This window comes from Dermochelys coriacea, chromosome 7 (genome assembly GCF_009764565.3).
Source record: "Dermochelys coriacea isolate rDerCor1 chromosome 7, rDerCor1.pri.v4, whole genome shotgun sequence".
Lineage (NCBI taxonomy): Eukaryota > Metazoa > Chordata > Testudines > Dermochelyidae > Dermochelys > Dermochelys coriacea.
The window spans coordinates 104,407,136-104,427,773 of NC_050074.1; the positions used below are offsets into that span (position 1 = coordinate 104,407,136).

General features: G+C 39.4%; 1 protein-coding gene across 1 annotated transcript in view; it reads left to right on the forward strand.

Annotated features, from left to right (window-relative positions):
* Positions 1-20,638, forward strand: part of ADAM12 (ADAM metallopeptidase domain 12) — a 374,238-nt gene that overhangs the window by 278,571 nt on the left and 75,029 nt on the right. Inside the window, exons 10-14 of the mRNA XM_043518460.1 lie at positions 6,638-6,703; positions 7,658-7,729; positions 10,480-10,649; positions 12,482-12,566; positions 18,896-19,044. Coding sequence (XP_043374395.1) covers positions 6,638-6,703; positions 7,658-7,729; positions 10,480-10,649; positions 12,482-12,566; positions 18,896-19,044 — 542 coding nt within the window. The remainder of the gene's footprint in view (positions 1-6,637; positions 6,704-7,657; positions 7,730-10,479; positions 10,650-12,481; positions 12,567-18,895; positions 19,045-20,638) is intronic.

Here is a 20,638-nt window from a genome sequence, read left to right on the forward strand (position 1 = left end):
GACAATGTCTAAATAGCTTTTGGCCCACACAAGGAGGAAAGGAGAATGTTATAGCCATGTTACTTTCCTAATAATATATGTTGAAATTTAAACAAACTTTTTACATTGTAATAGGGAAGTATTTTATGCACCCAGAACATGTTCTCAGCATTTTATTCTAGGGATATATCATTTGTAATTGTTTTTATGTAGGAGGAAATGTACTTGACTTGCAATGCATCTTGCAAATGGAAATTGCATAAAATAAATGACTTTCAAACCAGGTGGAAAAAATACTGCCACAAATTCTCATGCATCTTGGATTGGTATTGTAGAAGGGAATGTTTGAGATGTTCAAGAGTAACATAGTAGCACAAATCTGTACACAGTTTTTATTAAATGAGAAATATTAGTGTTTATAGCCACACTGCCTACCTAGTTCATTTAGTTACATTAAATTCAGTGTTAAGGAAAACAGCTTAAAGGGCATCAAGGGATGTTATTTATGTACTGGAACAAATTCATTTGCCTTACAGGAACATTAAACAGTACATTTCCAAATTTCTTTTTCTGCAAATGCATGTATGTTTGCTGTAGATATGTTGCTGTTTCTTTTTCTAATGCTGTACGTATGGATAAGTCAGAACATAGATTGTACCACAATGCAATTAACTGCAGAAGACAAGCTGAAAGAAGTGATAATTACTTTTTTATAAATAAATAAATATTGTATCTGAGGAACACACACAGCCTCTGGTCAAGTCACAGGAATAGATTCAATAAACTAATGCGTCACCACAGGCTCACATGATCATGCCCCTGCAGTCAACTGTTCAATTTCTAAATCTTCCCTATTCCAAGCAATGTTACTTTGGGATGGCTTAAATTTATTGGCATACCTAGGGTGACCATATTTATGCTGAATACAGGACACATGGTAAAATTACTCGTATTCAAGCAAGTTCTACAGCAATCAATTAGAACTATGCAGTACAAACATTCGAATTTAACATTAAGTTGACTGAGCCCCTATTAAAAAGAAATACTGCATTGGATTCTTTTTGTTTTACCTTCTTATCTTTAAGGCTTTAGGGCTTACATGGGAGGGGTGACACACACACTCCTACCCACCCCCCCCCCACACACACACACACGGGGAGAGGTGACATAGACACACTGCCGTACGCCTCTCTCACATGGGGAGGTGACCGACCCTCTCTGTCCAGCGTGCTCCATCTTTCATGCCTGGCTGGCCCCCCAGGATGGACCCGCCTGTCCTGGTACCTGACACTATCTTCCCAAGGCAATATGGGGGAGGGGGGAGGGGACATGCAGGGTCACAGGCTCCCCCTCCTCAGATTTCTACCAGCATTCACATCAGAATGTGGCCAGCAGCAGCCTTTCAGCACTGTGCAGGAGGAAGGGACGGGAGCTACATCCATCCTCAAGGGAGAAGGAGCGGGGGAAGGGATGACCTGGCCCATGTCTTTGCAGAGCTTATCTCTTCTCCCTCCATCCACCAAGGGGCTGGAGACAGCTTGTTCCTTCCTGCCCGCACAGTGTCAAAAGGCAGCTAACGCCTCCAGGCTGCTGCTGGCCACCAACATAACCCAACCGCCTCTTGTCCCCCTGGCTACAGTGCGGGCAGGAAGGGGTTAAGCCCTAATGATGTGTGCACCAAGGCCCAGGGAACCTGAGGGCAGGGGCTTCAGCAAACCCAGTCAGAGGTGGCTCAGCAGGGGAGGGTGCCTGGGGACAGAGCAACGCTGTGTCCCCTGGGGCCAGGAGCCAGAGTGGGAATGGGTGGTGAAGAGCATGCTAAACCCCTGCCCCGGGGGGCTGCTGTGGAGCTTGCAGGTTTGGGGTGGGAACAGGCTGGAAATTATTCCTCCTCCCACTCCAGAGCCGGCACACAGCAGGAGCTGCACTGACAGACTGGCAGGGGGAGAGGCCTGGACCTGCATGCTGCAGCTTTGTCCTGCCACCAGCCTTGCACACCCACCCCCATTGTGGGCCATTGGACTACCCCACTCACTGCTGGCTGGTGGGCGGGCAGCTGGTGAGCAGGGATCCAGCCAGCAGCAGGACCCACCAGTACTGATGGAGGTGGGGGGAGAGGCAGAAAATACAGGACAATTTGCCCATTTAAAAAAAAAAAAAGTCAGGACACCTGCAGGAGGGCTTAAATACAGGACTGTTCCATTAAAAATGGGACATCTGGTCACCCTAGGCATGCCCAAGCATTTCTCGCATATTTACAACTATGCTGTCATCTATGGTCTTAATATTAGCTTTGGGGAAAAACCAAAGCATCTCACAAATCTGCAATTTTCTGAATAACTGCTCAGACTAAGTCTCAGACATCTATTAAAAACTACAGTGGCAGAGAAACCAAGTCTGCCACAGGTAGGAATGTGTAGTCATTTGTTTGTTTCAGTAATGTAGCGTTTCACCCATGCCCAGTATTTTTGGATAGAGATTTTAAAAGGAAGGTAAATCAAGATGCTTAGTCATGCGAATCCATGGCTTCACAGCAATGGTGCACTTAGCCATATATTTCTCCAGCCCAGCCAGTTTAGAGCATTTGCTCTACCTGTACTTTGATTATTATACAGATACTGTGGTTTAAATGTTATACAGAATGATAAATATAAAATCTGCTTATAAAAGAACATGCAACATTTCAGAGTTATAAGGTTATTGAAATTACAATTGCCAATAATTTTTTGTCCTCCACCTCTAAGTCTTTGTGGGACACCAAAAATTGATGAATTTAGTATCATTTTGCAGCCTCCAGGATGAAGCTTGTATCTCTGGGTTTTCTTTCTCAATCCTTCTCTCTGTCCACTTTTGATTACCTTTCTTTTCCCTTTCCCACTATCTCCCTTCTCCCAGAGTCTGTCCAGACCTAATCTGACTCCCCTTCCCAGTTTTGCCTCAACAGTCTTTCTTCTCCATCCATCACTTCCCTCATCCGTTTTGCCCTGCAGTTCATGCTCCTTTGTAGCTTCCCATATTTATGTCATTCACTGATTCCCCTCTTCATATCTCCCCTATTTCACTCCCCATTTCCTCCTCACAAGTGTTTCTTAGCGGTCGTAGATTCATAGGCTCTAAGGCCAGAAGCAATCACTGTGATCATCTGATCTGATCTCCTGGAGTACACAAGTCATAGAACATCCCCAAAATAATTCCTAGAGCAGATCTTTTAGAAAAATATTCAATTTTCATTTTAAAATCACCCGTGATGGGGAACACACCATAAACCTATGTAAATTATTCAAAGGGTTAAGTACCCTCACTGTTTAAAAAAAATGCCTCATTTCCACTCTGAGTTTGTCTAGCTTCAACTTCCAGCCGTAGGATCATGTTACACCTTTCTCTGCTAGACTGAAGAGCCATTGTAGACTGTAATCATGTCATTCCTTAACAGTCTCTTTGTTAAACTAAATAGACTGATCTCCTTGAGACTATCACTATAAAACCCATTTTCTAATGCTTTAGTTTTTATCATGGCTCTTCTCTGAACCCTCTCCAATTTATCAACATCTTTCTTGAATTGTGAAAACCAGAACTGGACACAGTATTCCAGCGGTGGTTGCACTGGTGCCAAATACAGAAGTAAAATAACTTCTTTATTCCTACTCAAGATTCCTCTGTTTATGCATCACAGGATCTCATTAGTTCTTTTGGCCACAGCATCACACTGAGAGTTCCTGTTCAACCGATTATCCACCATGACCCCCAAATCTCTTTCAGAGTTACTGCTTCCTAGCATAGAGTCCCCCTGTCACTGTGCCTCAGTGGGTCACAACCAGATTCAGGAGAAACTGCTGAGAACTGGAGCAGACTAGCCCCAAACTGGTGGTTATTCTTCTATAAGATATACTATAGCAATAACAAAAGTAAACTTCTGTCTCACCACATTGGCTAATAAGAAGTCAGAAATGTAGTCTCCTTAGGTATCATAATCCTTGTTTCAACCCCCAGATGCTAGACTTAATGATGAGTCATATTTACAACCAATTTCATCAACCAAAGGGTTCCACTGGTCTCAAAGGACTAGCCGCATACCAGGTCAATATATAACTCAGATCTGACCCAATAATCATGCTGTTGCCAATCCTTTAGTATCTAATATCTAAAGGTTTATTTATAAGAGAAAAGAAAGAGGTGAGAGTTTAAATGGTCAAAGGAAATCAAATACATACAATAATTGCAAAGTTCTTGTAGCAGGTTTGAAGCAATGATGGAATAAACTGCTGGCTTATAATGTCTCTGGTAACGTCCAAAAGCTTGGAATGTTCCCATTATTATAGGTCCATAGTCCAGATATCAGAGCGGGAAAGAGGCAAAATGGCTCTTTCCAGGCTTTTTTATAGTTTCTCCCATGTGGAGGGAAACTCATTGTCCCAAGCAAAGCCCCCAGCACAGTTTCTGGAAAAGTACAGGCACAAGATTGAGCCTAGTGTCACATGCCGTTGCATGCTTCAATGAATCACAGAAGCAGTCATTACCCATATTTTGGCTAAAATGTCCACAGGAAGACCCATCAGGTGGGAATAAGCTTCTTCTGTGACCCATTGTGCTCATTAATGGGTCAGCAACTTGAATGATCCATTCATAATTGGCTGGCTAGATTGGATGTAAACTACCTGGTCGGTGTCACCCCAGAAGCAAATGCATTTGAAATATTGGTACATAGTCAATATTCGTAACTTCAGATACAAAGATGACACACATACAAACAGGATAATCATATTCAGCAAATCATAACTTTTCCACTGACATGTTACATGACATTAGCTTTCTTCCTGGCTTCTGGAACTTCCTCAGTCCTCCAAGATTTATTGAAAATCAACATTAACAATCCAGCAAGTTGTTTGGCTTGCTGTCTTAAAACTCTTGAACGCAAATTATCTGGACTTGCTGATTTTAAAATGTCTAACTTTAGTAGCTTCTGTTTAACATCCTTCAGAGATACTAATGGAATGGGACATGTGTCATCACGATATGATGAGACTGCATCACCTCTTCTTCCCCCAAATATAGAACAGAAACATTTAGTGAACACTTCTGTCTTTTCTGCAGTATTATTGATAATTCTACCATTTCTATCTATCATATTTAACAAACACCCTCTTATTGTCCTTAACTCTACAGACCATAGGTTTCTCCTTGGCTTCTCTTATCAGTTTTCTACAATTCCTAACTTCTGATTTATATTCTTTACTATCACCTTCTTTCTTCCTTTTGTTATATATTATTTTATACAGCTACCTTCACTTTCCATCTAAACCAGGTTGGCTTTTTAACCAGTATAGCCTTCTTGCTCCGCTGTGGGATTGTGGCTTTTTTGAGCATGTAGAAAGATGTTCTTAAATTATTCCCAATTATCATTCGCATTTTTCTGATTACATTTTTTTCTCCCAACTGATTTGGCTCATAAATATTTTCAGCTTTGTGAAACTAACTCTATTAAAGCACCAAACATGTATATCACTGGTTTGGACTTCATTCTGCTTGCACATTATAAATGTAATCAAGTTATGATCACATGTACATAAGCGACCATTGATTTTTAGTTCTGTTGTCAGTTCCTCTTTATCTGTTAGGACAGGGTCTAATACAGAATTCCCCCATGCTGCCTGCAACACTTTTTGAATTAGGAAATTGTCATCTATAAAGTTTTGAAATTCCAAGGATGTTTTAGTGCCAGCAGCATAAGACCTTCAGCATATGTCACTCAAATTGAAGTCCTTCATGATCACTCGGTTCTTTTTCCCTACACTTTATAGATAGCTGTGTAAGAAGGGGGTTATCCTGTTCCTGTGATTTGGTGGTCTATAGCAGGGACCAACTTGTACCCCGTCTTGTGCCTTATTTGTTAGTACATTGATCCATAAGCATTCAAGCTCATTTTCTTCTGAGTTATCAGTGACTTGAAAACAGGTAATGTCATTTTTAACATAGAGCACCATTCCTGCTCCCTTTTCCTCACTCGATCCTTACTAAATAGATTAAAACCATTGTTTTTAACATTCCAGTTGTGTGAATCATCCCACCAAGTTTCAGTAATACCTACCAGATCAAATTTATGCTGATAAATGAGCAATTCCAATTCCTCTTGTTTGTTACCCAGGCTCCTAGAATTGGTGTACAGTCAATTCAAGAATTTCTACTCCTTATGTCATTTAGTCCCTTGACTAATTTTCATCTCAATATCTCGATTTTGTGCTAAGTGGTCAGTTGACCATTTTGTGAAATATTACAAGTTGTTACCATAGTGCATCTCTGAAAGTATTGCAAGAAACAGCTGAGGTCTTTCCACCAAAAAAGATTTTCATCGTGCAAGGGTCACCTGAGCATTTCATATAGAGAAAGGTGAAAGGTTACAAATTACAGAAAGGCCATTTGCCTACCTTTACTGCCTAGCTTTCTTGATGATTGGGTGAGTGCCATGTAAACATCCTCTCCTTTTATTGAAGAGGGAGAGGGTTATGTAAGGAGGAGAAAAGAGACCAAGAATTGAGTGGCATGAAGCTTGAGAAGGAAATTTTTACTCTCTTTGACAATTTCTTTGCTGGGTTGAGCGAGAGCTGATACTCAGGTGTTCAGGTCATTTGATGCAAAAACAAATTTCTATTTGTTTTGGCAGCACAAGAGGGAGACTCTGAAGATAACAAAATATGTGGAGCTTGTTATTGTTGCAGATAATCGAGAGGTAAGAAAGTTTTAAAGAAAAGATGCAGTTGGTACAGGGAGTATTGGAGGGAAAGTGATTGTTTAGTTCAGTTTTCATGGTGCTGCAAACAATTGTGCTTAAGAGAATAATACTGTGCATTGCAAAAACAACAACATTTGTCATCTAAGTAGGGCTACAGTAACAGAAAGGACTATTTAAAAACAGTGTAAGAGTGACAAGTATTTGTTCCAAGGCTAAAATGTTCCTTGCAACACTTTGAAAGGAATGTAGTGCTCACGAACATCTGGGGCCTCTTGCAGTAATTTAAATGGATTCCTGTAAGTATTCACTGGCCATGACCCAGTGAGGTGGTTGAGCCCCCAATGCACTATTTAACTCTGACCTCTGGAGACCATTACTGTCTAGAGTAAACAGCAGCATTCAGTGTTGTTGGTTCTTCAGCTGTAGTTTAGCAATTATGCTGAATTAAGCAAGACTGTATGCAGAGTTTGCAAAGTGGGTTTCAAAACAAATAAAAAAGAGACAGATTGTCAAAAATATCTCAACAGGCTGGAGTGAAATCAAAGACGTGAAATCTTCGTACGAACTATTTTCCAATTTACATTTTTTTCTTTCAAAATGTGACAGACTCCTCTTCTTGAACCTTGCTGGTTAAATAGCAAAAATCATTTTCTTGCAATAGCAAAGAAAGCTAAAAGAAGAACCTTTTCGTTTCTTTAATAAAAACAATCGTAGGGAGATTCTGCGTAGCAGTGTAAGGGATTTTAGAATCTTTTCTGAAAACAAAATCACTTAGCCCAATTTGCGCCAAATTTTGTGCCATTTTGAGTCCTGTGGAAATCAATGGGTCTTTGGTCTTTTATGCATTTAAACCCCAAATGTCAATGTTAATGTCAGTCTGACAAAGGTGACTTTTGCCAGCAAATGTGACAATACTAATGCTTATTATGCATTACTCTTTTACATTCTAAGTTTCAGAGACAGGGCAAGGATGTGGAAAAAGTTAAGCAGAGGCTGATAGAAATTGCAAACTATGTTGATAAGGTAAGAGCATCAAAAATATTTAATTTGCACAAATATTTTCAAGGGGTATTGCTGTGAAATCTAGGCTTATTGGGAAGGAAAAGCATTCTGAAATTCAAAAAGTATTACACACCATTCCTGCAAAGACAAGAAAATGGCTTCTCAGTGAGAATGTGTCAGCCAGTAAGAATGGCAAGACCTAGATTTCCAGCACTGCAGAATTTTTACTAGGACAACCATGGAACAGTTTGGGGGTGCTGTGCATGTGGCAATGGGATGACTAAGGTTCTGTTAATGCAATTTTTAAGGCAAACATTAACCTAGACCTGACAAATTTCATTCTAAGTACAGGAGAAGAACCACAGACCTAACTTAGACAAAGATACTTTGTTTAGGTAATGACCAAATTGGGCATTCCAGTGGCTGGGATGAAAGTTTGTTGCATTCTAAGGCCTTGTCTATACTAGAACATTTGTATGTTGCCAGCACGATTGCAACCCCTCTGCATGCCTGTTACATACCACATGTCCATAAACAGAAGTGCCTGCAACACTATGCAAAAATGCACCCCACTACTGTGACTGTCCTTGCTCTGAGCAAGACTGTGCACTATATGATCCACCAGTGTGTCACTTTGTACTGTTGCAATGCTAGTATAGACAGCAAGTACTACTTCAGAGATTGCATTGGTGCAATTAGTCATCCCAGCATAATTCCACAATGCTTTTGCCCATCCTTTGTCACCTCTCAATCCACCCACCAGCCAGTTCTATGCAGGTCTGAAAGTACCCATTGCAATACTTAGCTGTTGTTGACTATCTACACAAGGGCAGGTCCACAAGCAGCCATGGCTTCTCTGTTTCTGCTGCTCTCATGTATTGGCTTCTCAAATGTGATGTTCACCCCATACACCAATCTTGCAGAATAATATATCCAGCCAAACAGCAGCAGCAACAAAAGTATGAACTACCCCACCATGTCCTGTTCAACTCAGTAAGTTGTGAACTCAGTACCCTAAATATCTCAAAGCCTAGCTGGAACCAACATCCTTTTTGAGGCATGATTCCTTCCTTGCAATGCTCATGGGACACTGCACCAATGTGAAGCCTCTTACACAGAGCCTGTGGTAGAACCACAATTTAGGCCTTAAATTTTATTAGGCTGGCCTGAAAATGTGGGTCATTGTTGGATAGATTTTGTAAAGAAGTAGGTTTTAAGGAGGGATTTGAAGAAGGAGAGTGTGGTTGATTGAAGGAGCAGGGAGCATACTCCAGACACAGGGGCCAGCAAGGGAGAAAGCTATAAGGTATTGTGGAAGTAAGTTAGAAAGAAGCAAGAAGGCAAGCAAAATTAGCAGCACACAGATCCCAAGTTGTGCGAATGGCAAGAAACAAGAGTTGGGATGTGGGCAAGGGCAAAGCCATGTGGTAGTTTGAAGGTGACGATGAGGAATGAGATGTAGAGCTAGACTTCTTGTATTTAATGTGGTTTCTTTTAAAATACTATATACACCAGGATTCTTCAGGATGAAAGGAATTGTATAATGTTCAGTGTTGTTAATAAGAGCTTCTTGAACACAAACCAACCACCATGTAAAATGGGATTAAATCTTACAGTACTGCGCCATATGTTCAGAAAATCTAGGAGAGTCCAGTAGTGGAATTGTGACTGAAAGAGTCTGATTTAACTGATTTCAGAGTAGCAGCCGTGTTAATCTGTATTCGCAAAAAGAAAAGGAGTACTTGTGGCACCTTAGAGACTAACAAATTTATTAGAGCATAAGCATGCATCCGATGAAGTGAGCTGCAGCTCACGAAAGCTTATGCTCAAATAAATTTGAGAATTTATCCGCTGGTATCTCAAAGACTCTTACTCAAGGTTAGGCAATTTTAGATGCTGGACTGAATTTGGCTTGTTCTGTAACTGTGTTGCTGACTTATTAAAGGAAGGAGGGAGTTTATTTGCTACCTGTTTTGAAACTAATTTTGCATGCTATATTCATTTTGGCTTCAGTTTATGTTCTCAGTAAATTGCACTGCCACCCAAATGACTGCAAAGCATACAAATCAGACAAAGATGCTCAATATGCCTGGTTTTGTTTGGACTGTAAGTAATAACACTGCTAGAATGGTCGCTGCCTACTAGGTATTCTCCATACTAGATTTATTTTCCTAAAATTTCCTGCCATTGCTGGCACTAGTGCAAGTTTCACAACGGTCATTGATATTAGAACCACTTTGTCATCTAGACCTGCTATGAGCAGGATTAGATGACTCTGGCAACTGGCATTTTAGTTGCAAGTTTATATTAGCACTCCCACCAGTTGTGCTGCACTGGTGGTAAGAACAAAGGGAAATTTTAGTGGTCACTTGGACTTGCAATGAATTTGTTTGGAAATTAATTGGGTATGGAAGCCATTGCCCTGTTGCACCTTAGAGGAATGTACCAACCCTGGCCAGGACATGGAGATTCTACCATGAGGCCTGCCGAGAGTTTTAATGTTTTTCCTGAACATTTCCTGGATAGTTAGCCATGGTCAGATCTTTCTCTGGGTCATGGCAAATGTTCTATCTGATGCCAGTGATTTCAGGTGTTCATTTATGTGGAGAGACATTGTACCCTCCTTTTTCATCCTAAGAGGAAAGGTTTTTTTCTGGGACCAAACAGATTTCTGGGAGGATTGTGTGAACATTATGATTTTGTTAACATGCATTGATTTAACACATTCCTCTAAAACAGGATATAGAAGATTCATTTGTTTGCCTCACTAGTTCTACAGGCCATTAAATATTCGAGTAGCCCTGGTTGGAGTGGAGGTGTGGAATGACATGGATAAATGCTCTATAACACAAGACCCCTTCACCAGCCTTCATGAGTTTCTGGATTGGAGAAAGCTGAAACTACTACCTCGTAAACCCCATGACAATGCACAACTAGTGAGGTATAGCCAGCAGTGTATTTAATATTTGCATGACTATTAGCTCGGGTTTCCAGGAACTGAGAATAATCACACAAAGTTCTGTTACTTTTTTTTTTGTTAAAATATTTGGGTGATTGTGTTTTTGAAAGCAAAAAGCAGCCCTCCATCCTTCACAAGCTCACAATTTCTTCCCAGGTTGCTGCATTAGTGTGGGAAGATGCTATGTCCGCTTTCTCACACAGTTCTGCAAAAAACTATTACTCATGGGTCTTCTCTGAGCAGCATCTGTGTAGAATTGTGCCTAGGGCACAGTCACACAAACCTTATTTACTCACATGCCTAACGTTAAGCTCACTGAAGCCCTAAACTCACTGAAGTTAATGGGACCACTCACATGCTTACAATTAAGCTTGTGCATAAATGTTCACAGGACTGGTGCCTAGTTTTATCCATTTTAACAGACAAGAGGCTTGATCCAAAGCCTGTTGAACTCAATTAAAGACTCCTCTTATTTGTTATTAATTATTATTATGTTGTTGTTATAGCACCAAGAAGTCCTAGTCATGGATCAGGACCCTACTGTCCTAGGCACTGTACGAACACAGAACAAAAAGACATTTCCCTGTCCCCACAGACCTAGATTGAGATTGGCATGTTCATTTTTACAGTAGAACCTTGATTTTACAAACACCAGTCTTGTGAAGGACCAGTTATACTAAACATTTTTTGCAGATGGAAAAAAATATCCCACAACAAAAGTGTTGTCTACAAAGAACAAGTTGATATCCTTTCACATTCCATTGCCTTCAATGCACTGGAAGTTGCTTTGTAAGTGGTCTGAAAGACATAAGAAAGTGATGCAGTCCACTATTCTGCAACTTACGCACCATTCCTATTGTAATTTTGAGATGTTCCATTTTATGAACTTTTCCATTTTTAAGAACTCTTCAGTTCATAATGTAAGGGTTCTACTGTATTTGTGACTTACATAAAATGAGAAACCTGTCATTGTATAGCTTAACAAAGAGAGACAAAGTGGATGAGGTACTATCCTGGGACCTACACAGCTACAACAACACTGCAAAAATTATATGGCTTAGATTGATTTATTTTCTACAGACAAGTGTTCATAGGTATAATTACAAAATCTTCCACTGGTCACAATGACAATCAGATCAAGAAAGTATATTTTTACAGAGAATATTTATACTTGACTAGAGCTAGTATATGTTTTCTCTTAATTATTTTAATTCAGTAGACAATAATAAGTTGAAAGATCAAACGTTCACTGTGCAATGACTCTTAGCAATTAAAACAAAAATGTATTGAGGCATTCAGTATCTATCTTAAAGTACAGGAGGAGGTCTTCCAAATTGTTGCAATATTATTAATTGCTCTGTAAATACAAAAATATTTCAGTGGGATTAATGAATTTTAGGGTACGTTTCATAGCTAATACATTATAAATTTGCACTGTGTTGTATTGACACTTGCATGAGCTGCAAGCATGTCTATGTGCGTTTCCCAAGTTAAATAGTAAGGGCAGTTTTCAATTGTTGGCATGGTTGTAATATATTGTATTAAAAAAAAAAAAAGTCCTACTACAGCAAAAACTCCCAAGTATGCTCAAATGCATCTTTCATATAGCAGGGATTCTATCATTGTCAGTTCCACGGATTTGCATGGCTAATTTCTGATCCTCATTGTTTTCAACTTTCAATGTCTGGAGCTGGCATTTTGAAAATGGGATTGTTGCCTAAGATTGGCAGGAAAAAGAAGTTATAAAATATTAGGATCCTCTCATTTTGTATTAAATGGTGATTATGTGGTTTGTCTTCCCTCCCCTCCTTTAGTGGGGTGTACTTCCAAGGGACTACCATCGGCATGGCACCTATAATGAGCATGTGCACTGCAGAGCAATCTGGAGGAGTTGTTATGGTAAGTATTGGGAGCACAAAAGTTGAATTTGGTCCATCTTGTGCAAAAAGTTTTCCTGTTGCATAATACTGTATCTTGTCATGGAAAGTCTGCTTTTTAGTACTGTTTTCAATCTAAACTCTTGCTTTGTCTATATCTACATACAGTGTATGTGTAATTGTTTTAAGCATCGTATTTCATAATGAATGAAATAATACCTTGCATTAAAATATAGTTAAGCCTCTTTATAGAAATCCTTGAAATCAATGGGAGTATTCACAGGGTTATGAGCATTTTCAGGATTAGGATCGAAATGAACAAGTTTGCTGTGCACATATGGATATCAGTGCTATGTGCAATGAAAGCCTCTCATAAATCTTTGGTAAGAAATAATATTTTAAAATACTGCATTTACAATGCACCAAGGATATACATTTACAAAGCCTCCAGTGTAATAGTTTATTTTCCATGTTTCTAGTAAAGTGGTTTTACTGTAGTTGTCAGACTTCAAGTACAATCTACACTAGCAACAGTGGCAGCATTCATGTTAACTACATTTCTCTCACAAAGGGTATTACTGTTGGTTTTGTTGTCAGTATCCAGCCATGTGACTAATACACATAATCCATGAGTTAGAACATTTTGGCCTTTATCAGAACTTGTCACTGGTGATAAATGCAACATAATTACATGTCCAAATAAAGAAAAGATGCACTGAAACCAATATAAACATTGAAATTCTGACTTAAGCTAAAAGAAAAGGAGTACTTGTGGCACCTTAGAGACTAACAAATTTATTTGAGCATAAGCTTTCGTGAGCTACAGCTCACTTCATCGGATGCATCTCTAAGATGCCACAAGTACTCCTTTTCTTTTTGCGGATACAGACTTACACGGCTGCTACTCTGAAACCTGACTTGAGCTAGCTACTCGGCTCATAACATCCCCTGTTGTGCTGAGTTATTTAAGGATCTTAAAATAAAATATTGTTTTATATACTACTCTTGGCATATACAGCAGGTTCTGGACTGGCATAAAGAACTATTGTTGATTCACTGAAAGTTACATGCATTGAAAGACCTCAGAATATTGTATAGTGGGAGCTGTTAACCCGTGGGACCATCCACAGGGAATTCCTTGATTTCTTCCTTTTAAACTATCTCATACCCAGTATTCCTATACTGTGTTACATCGTATTTTAATGCAAAGTTTTACCTTGTTCACTACAAAAGTTCATTCTATAAACTAAACTAAAATAAAATGAACAAAAACTAAATTCCTTTATTCAACTGATCATATTACAAAAATGAATGTCTCTTTAAAATGTTTGCAGGGTTATGGGTATTAGGCTGATAAATAATGCTTTACGTTTTCTAGAACTATACAAAGAGCTCTAGAAACCATGGGCCAGCTTGTGCAGCTTTATTCACATTGAGTAGTTCCCTACTTCTTAAGGAGTCCCATTGAAATAAATGGAAGCACTTAAGGTCCTACATAATGTAATGCTTGCACAATCTTGGCCCTAAGTGCTTTTCTAATTTTTTAGCTAAATCTTTCAGAAAAACAGACAATTGGCCCAAAACAAAACAAAAACCTACAACCAAACCAAATCACAAGCACTGAAATTTAATTCCTGTATAAAAATGAAGTACACAAAAACCAACACTTCAGAAAGAAGGATGTGTAGGTGAATTAATCAGTGGTTTCTAACCCTGAGTCTACAGCACTCAAACCCTCCAACAAATGCACATATTCATGTACATGCTCTTCATAATGCTACACGCCCTACTCTAAGAGAGCTCCCACTACTCTGGAAGTACATTTCTAAGCACAGAGGTAGTGGAAGTTACTATATACCAAATAATCTGTGAATATCAAAGTGGGAAGGATCATAGAATCCTAGGATTGGAAGGGATCTTGAGAGGTCAGCTAGTCCAGTCCCCTGAACTCATGGCAAGACTAAGTATTATCTAGACCATCCCCGACAGGTGTTTGTCTAACCTGCTCTTAAAAATCTCAAGTGATGGAGATTCCATAACCTCCGTAGGCAATTCATTCCAGTGTTTAACCATCCTGACAGTTAGGAAGTTTCATCCAATCTAAACCTCCCTTGCTGCAATTTAAGCCCATTGCTTCTTGTCCTATCCTCAGAGGTTAAGAAGAATAATTTTTCTCCTTCCTCCTTGTTAACAACCTTTTATGTACTTGAAAACTGTTATGTCTCCTCTCAGTCTTCTCTTTTCCAAACTAAACAAACCCAATTTTTTCCATCTTCCCTCATAGGTCATGTTTTCTAGACCTTTAATCATTTTTGTTGCTCTTCTCTGGACTTCCTCCAATGTGTCCACATCTTTCCTGAAATGTGGTGCCCAGAACTGGACACAATACTCCCAGTTCAGGCCTAAGAAGCATGGAGTAGAGCAGAAGAATTATTTCTCGTGTCTTGCTTACAACACTCCTGCTCATACATCCCAGAATGATGTTCACTTTTTTTGCAACAGTGTTACGCTGTTGACTCATATTTAGCTTGTGGTCCTCTGTGACACCCAGATCCCTTTCCGCAGTACTCCTTCCTTGGCAGTCATTTCCCATTTTGTATGTGTGTAATTGATTGTTCCATCCTAAGTGCAGTGCTTTGCATTTGTTCTTATTGAATTTCATCCTATTTACTTCAGACCATTTCTCCAGTTTGTCCAGATCATTTTGAATTTTAATCCTATCCTCCAAAGCACTTGCAACCCCTCCCAGCTTGGTATCATCCGCAAACTTTATAAATGTACTGTCTATGCCATTATCTAAATCATTGATGAACATATTGAACGGAACCAGACCCAGAACCGATCCCTGAGGGACACCACTCGTTATGCCCTTCCAGCATGATGGTGAACCACTGATAACTACTTTCTGGGAATGGTTTTCCAATTAGTTATGCACCCATCTTATAGTAGCTCCATCTAGGTTGCATTTCCCTAGTTTGTTTCTGAGAAGGTCATGCAAGGCAGGATCAAAAGCTTTACTAAAGTCAAGATCTTCCACTTCCCCCCATCCACAAGGCTTGTTACCCTGTCAAAGAAAGTTATTATCTGGTCTGATTTTTCTGTCTGCACTCTTATTCAAATCTAATATCTTATCTATCTTGGTTCTTTTATCATGCCTCTCTGAGCACCTGTCCTGCTATATACATTCTAGGTGGTTTGATTCTCTTTGTGATAAATGAGGCTCATATTTTCCATGAATATTAATGCAAGTTAAGGGTAAAGGTAAAATGTTGCTTTCTTGCTCAGACATATTCTGCTGCACACATTCAGGCAAAAACTTTTTACTCTCATGGGAGGTTAGCTTGAGTGAGAAGTACAGAACTGAGCCACTGAGATTTATTTAATTTAAGAAACACCTCAGTGGAAAGTGTTTTTTGTAAATGTCCCGGTTTACAAATGAGGACTGCCTGGAGTTAGTTCTAGGACTGAAGTGCTAGTTTGCAACAGCATTAGACAAATTTATTTTATTATTAATGTTCAAGCTGAATCTCAATGGAGTGCAGCAGAGTTCAGTTGAAAGCAACTGCGTATTTGGTATAACAGCCTATAACGTGTTCAACAGGAGAAGATTTCCTGTTTGGCGATTGTGAAACTGTTTGCTAATGACTTTTACTACTGAACTTAACTTAAAAAAATGTAGAGGAATAAATCAAAGCCTCATTCCTTGTAAGTCTATTCATTTCTCAAGTGCTGCTGAGCTTAAATGGTCTCGCTATCAAAATGGGCATATTACTGTTTGTTTGGATAGTCTTAATTTATGCTGTCTTCCAATAACCTCTTTTGCTGAGACATCACATTCTTTGTCTTTAAAAACCCACTCTAGAAACCTGATAGCATTCAGAATGATCCAAGCAAGTAATGAGAACCGCATGTGCTGTAATAATTACATTTCCGATCATTTCTTGCTCTAATTTTGTCATGGACTGTGCAAATCATTATTTTAAAAATTATTATCTTAGGAGATGTTGAAATAAGAAGAATCTCACTGTTTGTGCAGAGAAATGTCTGTGAGCATGAAAGTAACAGCTGGGTTCTGTAATAGGGTTGCCCCTTACTGAGCACCCCCTCGTGGCGAGGGGTCACTCTTCAGAGCCCTGCCTCTCTTTCCCCCTTTTGAGGGCCTCTTACACAGGCTCTCCACACTTTTTCTGTGGTCAAAGAACCCCTCCTTGCAAGTCTGGGTTTATTCACAGAAAATAATTCAAAATGAAACTCAAACTCCCAAATTGACATCCAACAGACAAAAGTTTCTCTTCCTACTCCTAGGCCTCTCTGCCTGGAGAACTTTTGCACTCTCTCCCCTGCTTGCTCAGGGTCTCTCCTGATTTAACAGGCTACTCCCAGGCCTTCCTGGCTAGAGTCTGTCCCAAAACCCAACAATCTCTACTCTCCCTGAACATCTCCCCCCACCTCCACTGCAGCTTTCAGCTGCTCTTTATAGGAGAATCACCTGATCCCTCTCCAGCAGGGCTCATGCTCTAATCAGAGCTGGCTTAGCCACAGGCTTTCTAGCTCATGGGACAAGCCACCCTGTTACAGGCTCAGTTTATTGTCTCTCTAAGTTGTTCAGGATTTGAAGAAAGTTCTAAATGTTGAGCACATCTAAAAGTGAATGCGGCTGCTACAGATCCCTAATTTAAAGGTATGACTTCTGTGCTGCTTTGTTAAAATGTGTGGACATTACATCATTGTTCTGTCAATCCGCAGCCCTTGTTTTACTTTTGGTTCTTCTGTGTAGTCAGGTGTAATTACAGCTATTGATTAAATATTTGGGAAATTCAATGCATGGACCCACAGAGATCAATCAAACTAGATATTAAGACATCTTGGTGTGTAAGTGTCATGAGAGAACATTTTTAAAAAACATTATAAATGTACATGTGTACACTGCAGTTTGCCATAATAACAACAAATTTGCTGTTTAGCTTCCCCTAAAACATCCATTTTAAAATACGATACACACACAACTCAAGCATAAGTAGAAATTTAGCAACAACATTTTTGTATTAAATATTGCAAGATTCAGGAAAGCCTGAAATGAGAGCACTTTTTGGTTGTTTTGAAGATAAAATTCTTTGAATTTACTCCATGAGCCAAATAACAGTGGCCATTTGCCTTCTGAACTTATTACATTCTTTTTTCAAATGTGTTTTCTACTTGAAAATTGATTGATTTACTAAAAATATTAAGAGAGTTGAAAAAGGAATCTATAAAATCTAAACCAAATAATTTATTAAGGGTTTCTCTTATATAAGGCTGATATTTTAGACACTTTTTTACCTTTTACTTTTTTTTAGTCCTAAGGCTGGCTAAGACAATAATAGAAGTTATTTAAGATGAATATATTCATTTATTCTTTTAAAGAAGGCAGCAGTACATACTAATTCCATTTACTGACTGATAAAACGTAAATCATGCATTTCTATTACATGTTTTATGCCTTTTGGGAGAGCTTTTATAAGAAAGATGTTTTTTTTCCCAAGGAAAGTGATTGATGTCATACAGAACTTTGTGGAAAGATCTCTTTTATTCATGGCCAGGCCAAAACATTAATCTGATCAGTAGCCCCTAATCAAACCACACAGTGCATTTCTCAGAAACATTTATTTGGGAAAACAACATTCCCACAAGGATCAATGCCAATGTTTCTATTTTTTTTACTTTTACACCAAGTAAAACACTTACAGGAATTAGCTAGAGGCCACGTGAGGACTTTGTCTTTTTTACTTAAAAATGAGGTCCTGTAAAATGGTTGCTTGAGCTCACAGCTGCTATAATTTCTGCTTCAGCTTAGTAGTGGATGTTAGAGACAAAGCCAAATCTCTTCACTGCACTGTGGAGATTGAGCTCCTGAAGTACACGATGTTCTGCCCTCTTTCACCCATTCCTCCCACTTATGCCACTGCCATCCCCATCCTTTAGGACATTTGCAAATCATTTTCTGCTGTTTATGCAATATCCAAATTCTTGGACATAAAATGGCAAGGGTTACGAGAGAATTTCTAGCTGTAGAAGAGAGACTACGAAGATAGTCAAAGCTGCCTCAGCTATCTGAATGCATAGTTGCCATGGGGAATTGAGTGTCCCGATGCCACAGGCTTCTTTGATAATCCCAACCTAAATGGTTGAGGGAAGAGGGGATGTTGATAATTTGTAATTTTATCCATTAACAGCAATCGAGTAGCTGCAATTATAATGGAGAGACTTATAAAACAATTTAGGATATTGAGGATGGATCCATAGCAAAAGTGTATTCTTTTATCTCATTCCTTCTTGTACATGGGCTTCACGATTCTTTTTTTTTTCTTTAAGGATCATTCAGACAGCCCTCTTGGTGCAGCAGTAACCCTGGCTCATGAGCTGGGCCACAACTTTGGGATGAACCATGATACGCTGGAGAGGGGCTGTATCTGCAAAGCATCTACTGATAAAGGTGGCTGTATCATGAACCCCTCTACTGGGTAAGTGAAAACATTAGTTAGCATTAATTGGTGGGGAGGAAATTATACTGTAGTTTGTTATCTCAGGAAGCTTTTAAGCAAAAGTTTACACAATGAGGCCAGTCAAAGCTTCCCACAAAAACCCCTCCAGAAGTAGAAACAATAAAACTTGTTAGTAGAGCAAAATTTGCCATGTTGAGTTCTCTGGTGTGGAAGAGAGAAAAACACCATAAGAAGCAATGAATTATTTGTCATTTTGAACAACCCCTGTTATAATACAGTGCACGCGTTTGTATCAGAACTTCCACTACTGTCATCTTGCCAGTGTGACATCACAAACAATCATAAGGGGAAATGACCAGAATAAAGGCCATGACCAAATTACTATGTAGGAAATAAAGTGCTAGGCTTTCTGTTGTTTCACTTTTGGTGAAGTTCATTTCTGTGCAGATCAGCACAAGCATGATGTCCCAACTTAACCCTGTTTTGAAGAAGTCTGAAATGGGATGTGAATGCTATGTAGGCTTTGCATGGGGCGAGGGATAAACTTTTGCTTTTTTGAAGCTATACCAGCATGAGCTGTGAACAAATCAGATCTCATAAGCTAAGCAGAGTCAGGCCTATTCAGTATTTGGATGGGAGTCTTCCGAGGGAAAAAAACAAGGCAATCTAGGAAGTTATGGTGACGAATCAATAGGTGACACTCTTCTTTCTGAGTCAATACTGAGTGGATACTCAAGCATGGTGTTAGGAGGCTGCTGCTGACAGCCTGACCTTTTATGGACATCAAAGATACAATGGTGTTTTCTACAAGAGGTTTTGGACTTCGGGCCCAGTTCACTAATTTTCAGCCTGTTCTACAATATTAGAAACTGAAACGCACCACCTTGGATGTGCATATGTTTTGTCATCCATATTACATATACGTGGGCTTTTTTGTATATTTTACTGTCTGTCAGTTATGAAGCATTTCAGTCTTAGGATTTGTGAACATGCTTAGGGCTCTTTCCTCTCTGCTGGTGCAGTGATTGCATGTTTCTTGGAAAGGAGGTAGGAGAGGAGAGGGAGTGTCATGCAGGAGAGCTCCCTGCTGATCAGCCAAACAGCAGCTTTGGCATCTGCTTCAAAGGCAAACTGTCATTCTTGTTAAGAAAAGAAAAAGGTGCTGGCCAGTGGCCAGTCATACCAAGCTAGGGGACAAACAACGAAAAGAGATTGGTGTGTTTGTGGGGGAAAGGGAACGATTTCTAAAGTTTGCATAAGAAAAATAGCTTGACTTTTCTAAAACAATAGGTAATAAATATCCTTGCAGAATTCTGTTCAGCAGCACATAAGAGCTATTACACACACTAAAAAACAAACAGAAATTGGTAACATGACCACAAGAAGTGGTAATGTGATTGGTAACTCCTGACTTCATATCAGCAATGGGCAGACAGATTTTATATCTTAGTGCCTGAATGATATACACAACCTTTAACCATCAACCAAATTCGTACTTGTGCACCTGGTCACCCCGCAGCTTCGTAAGAAACCACAAGAGGGCCCTGCGGGAGGAAACCTCATGAAATTTTCCCCAAATTATTCTGTCAGTTTGCCCTGCCTCTGTGGATTA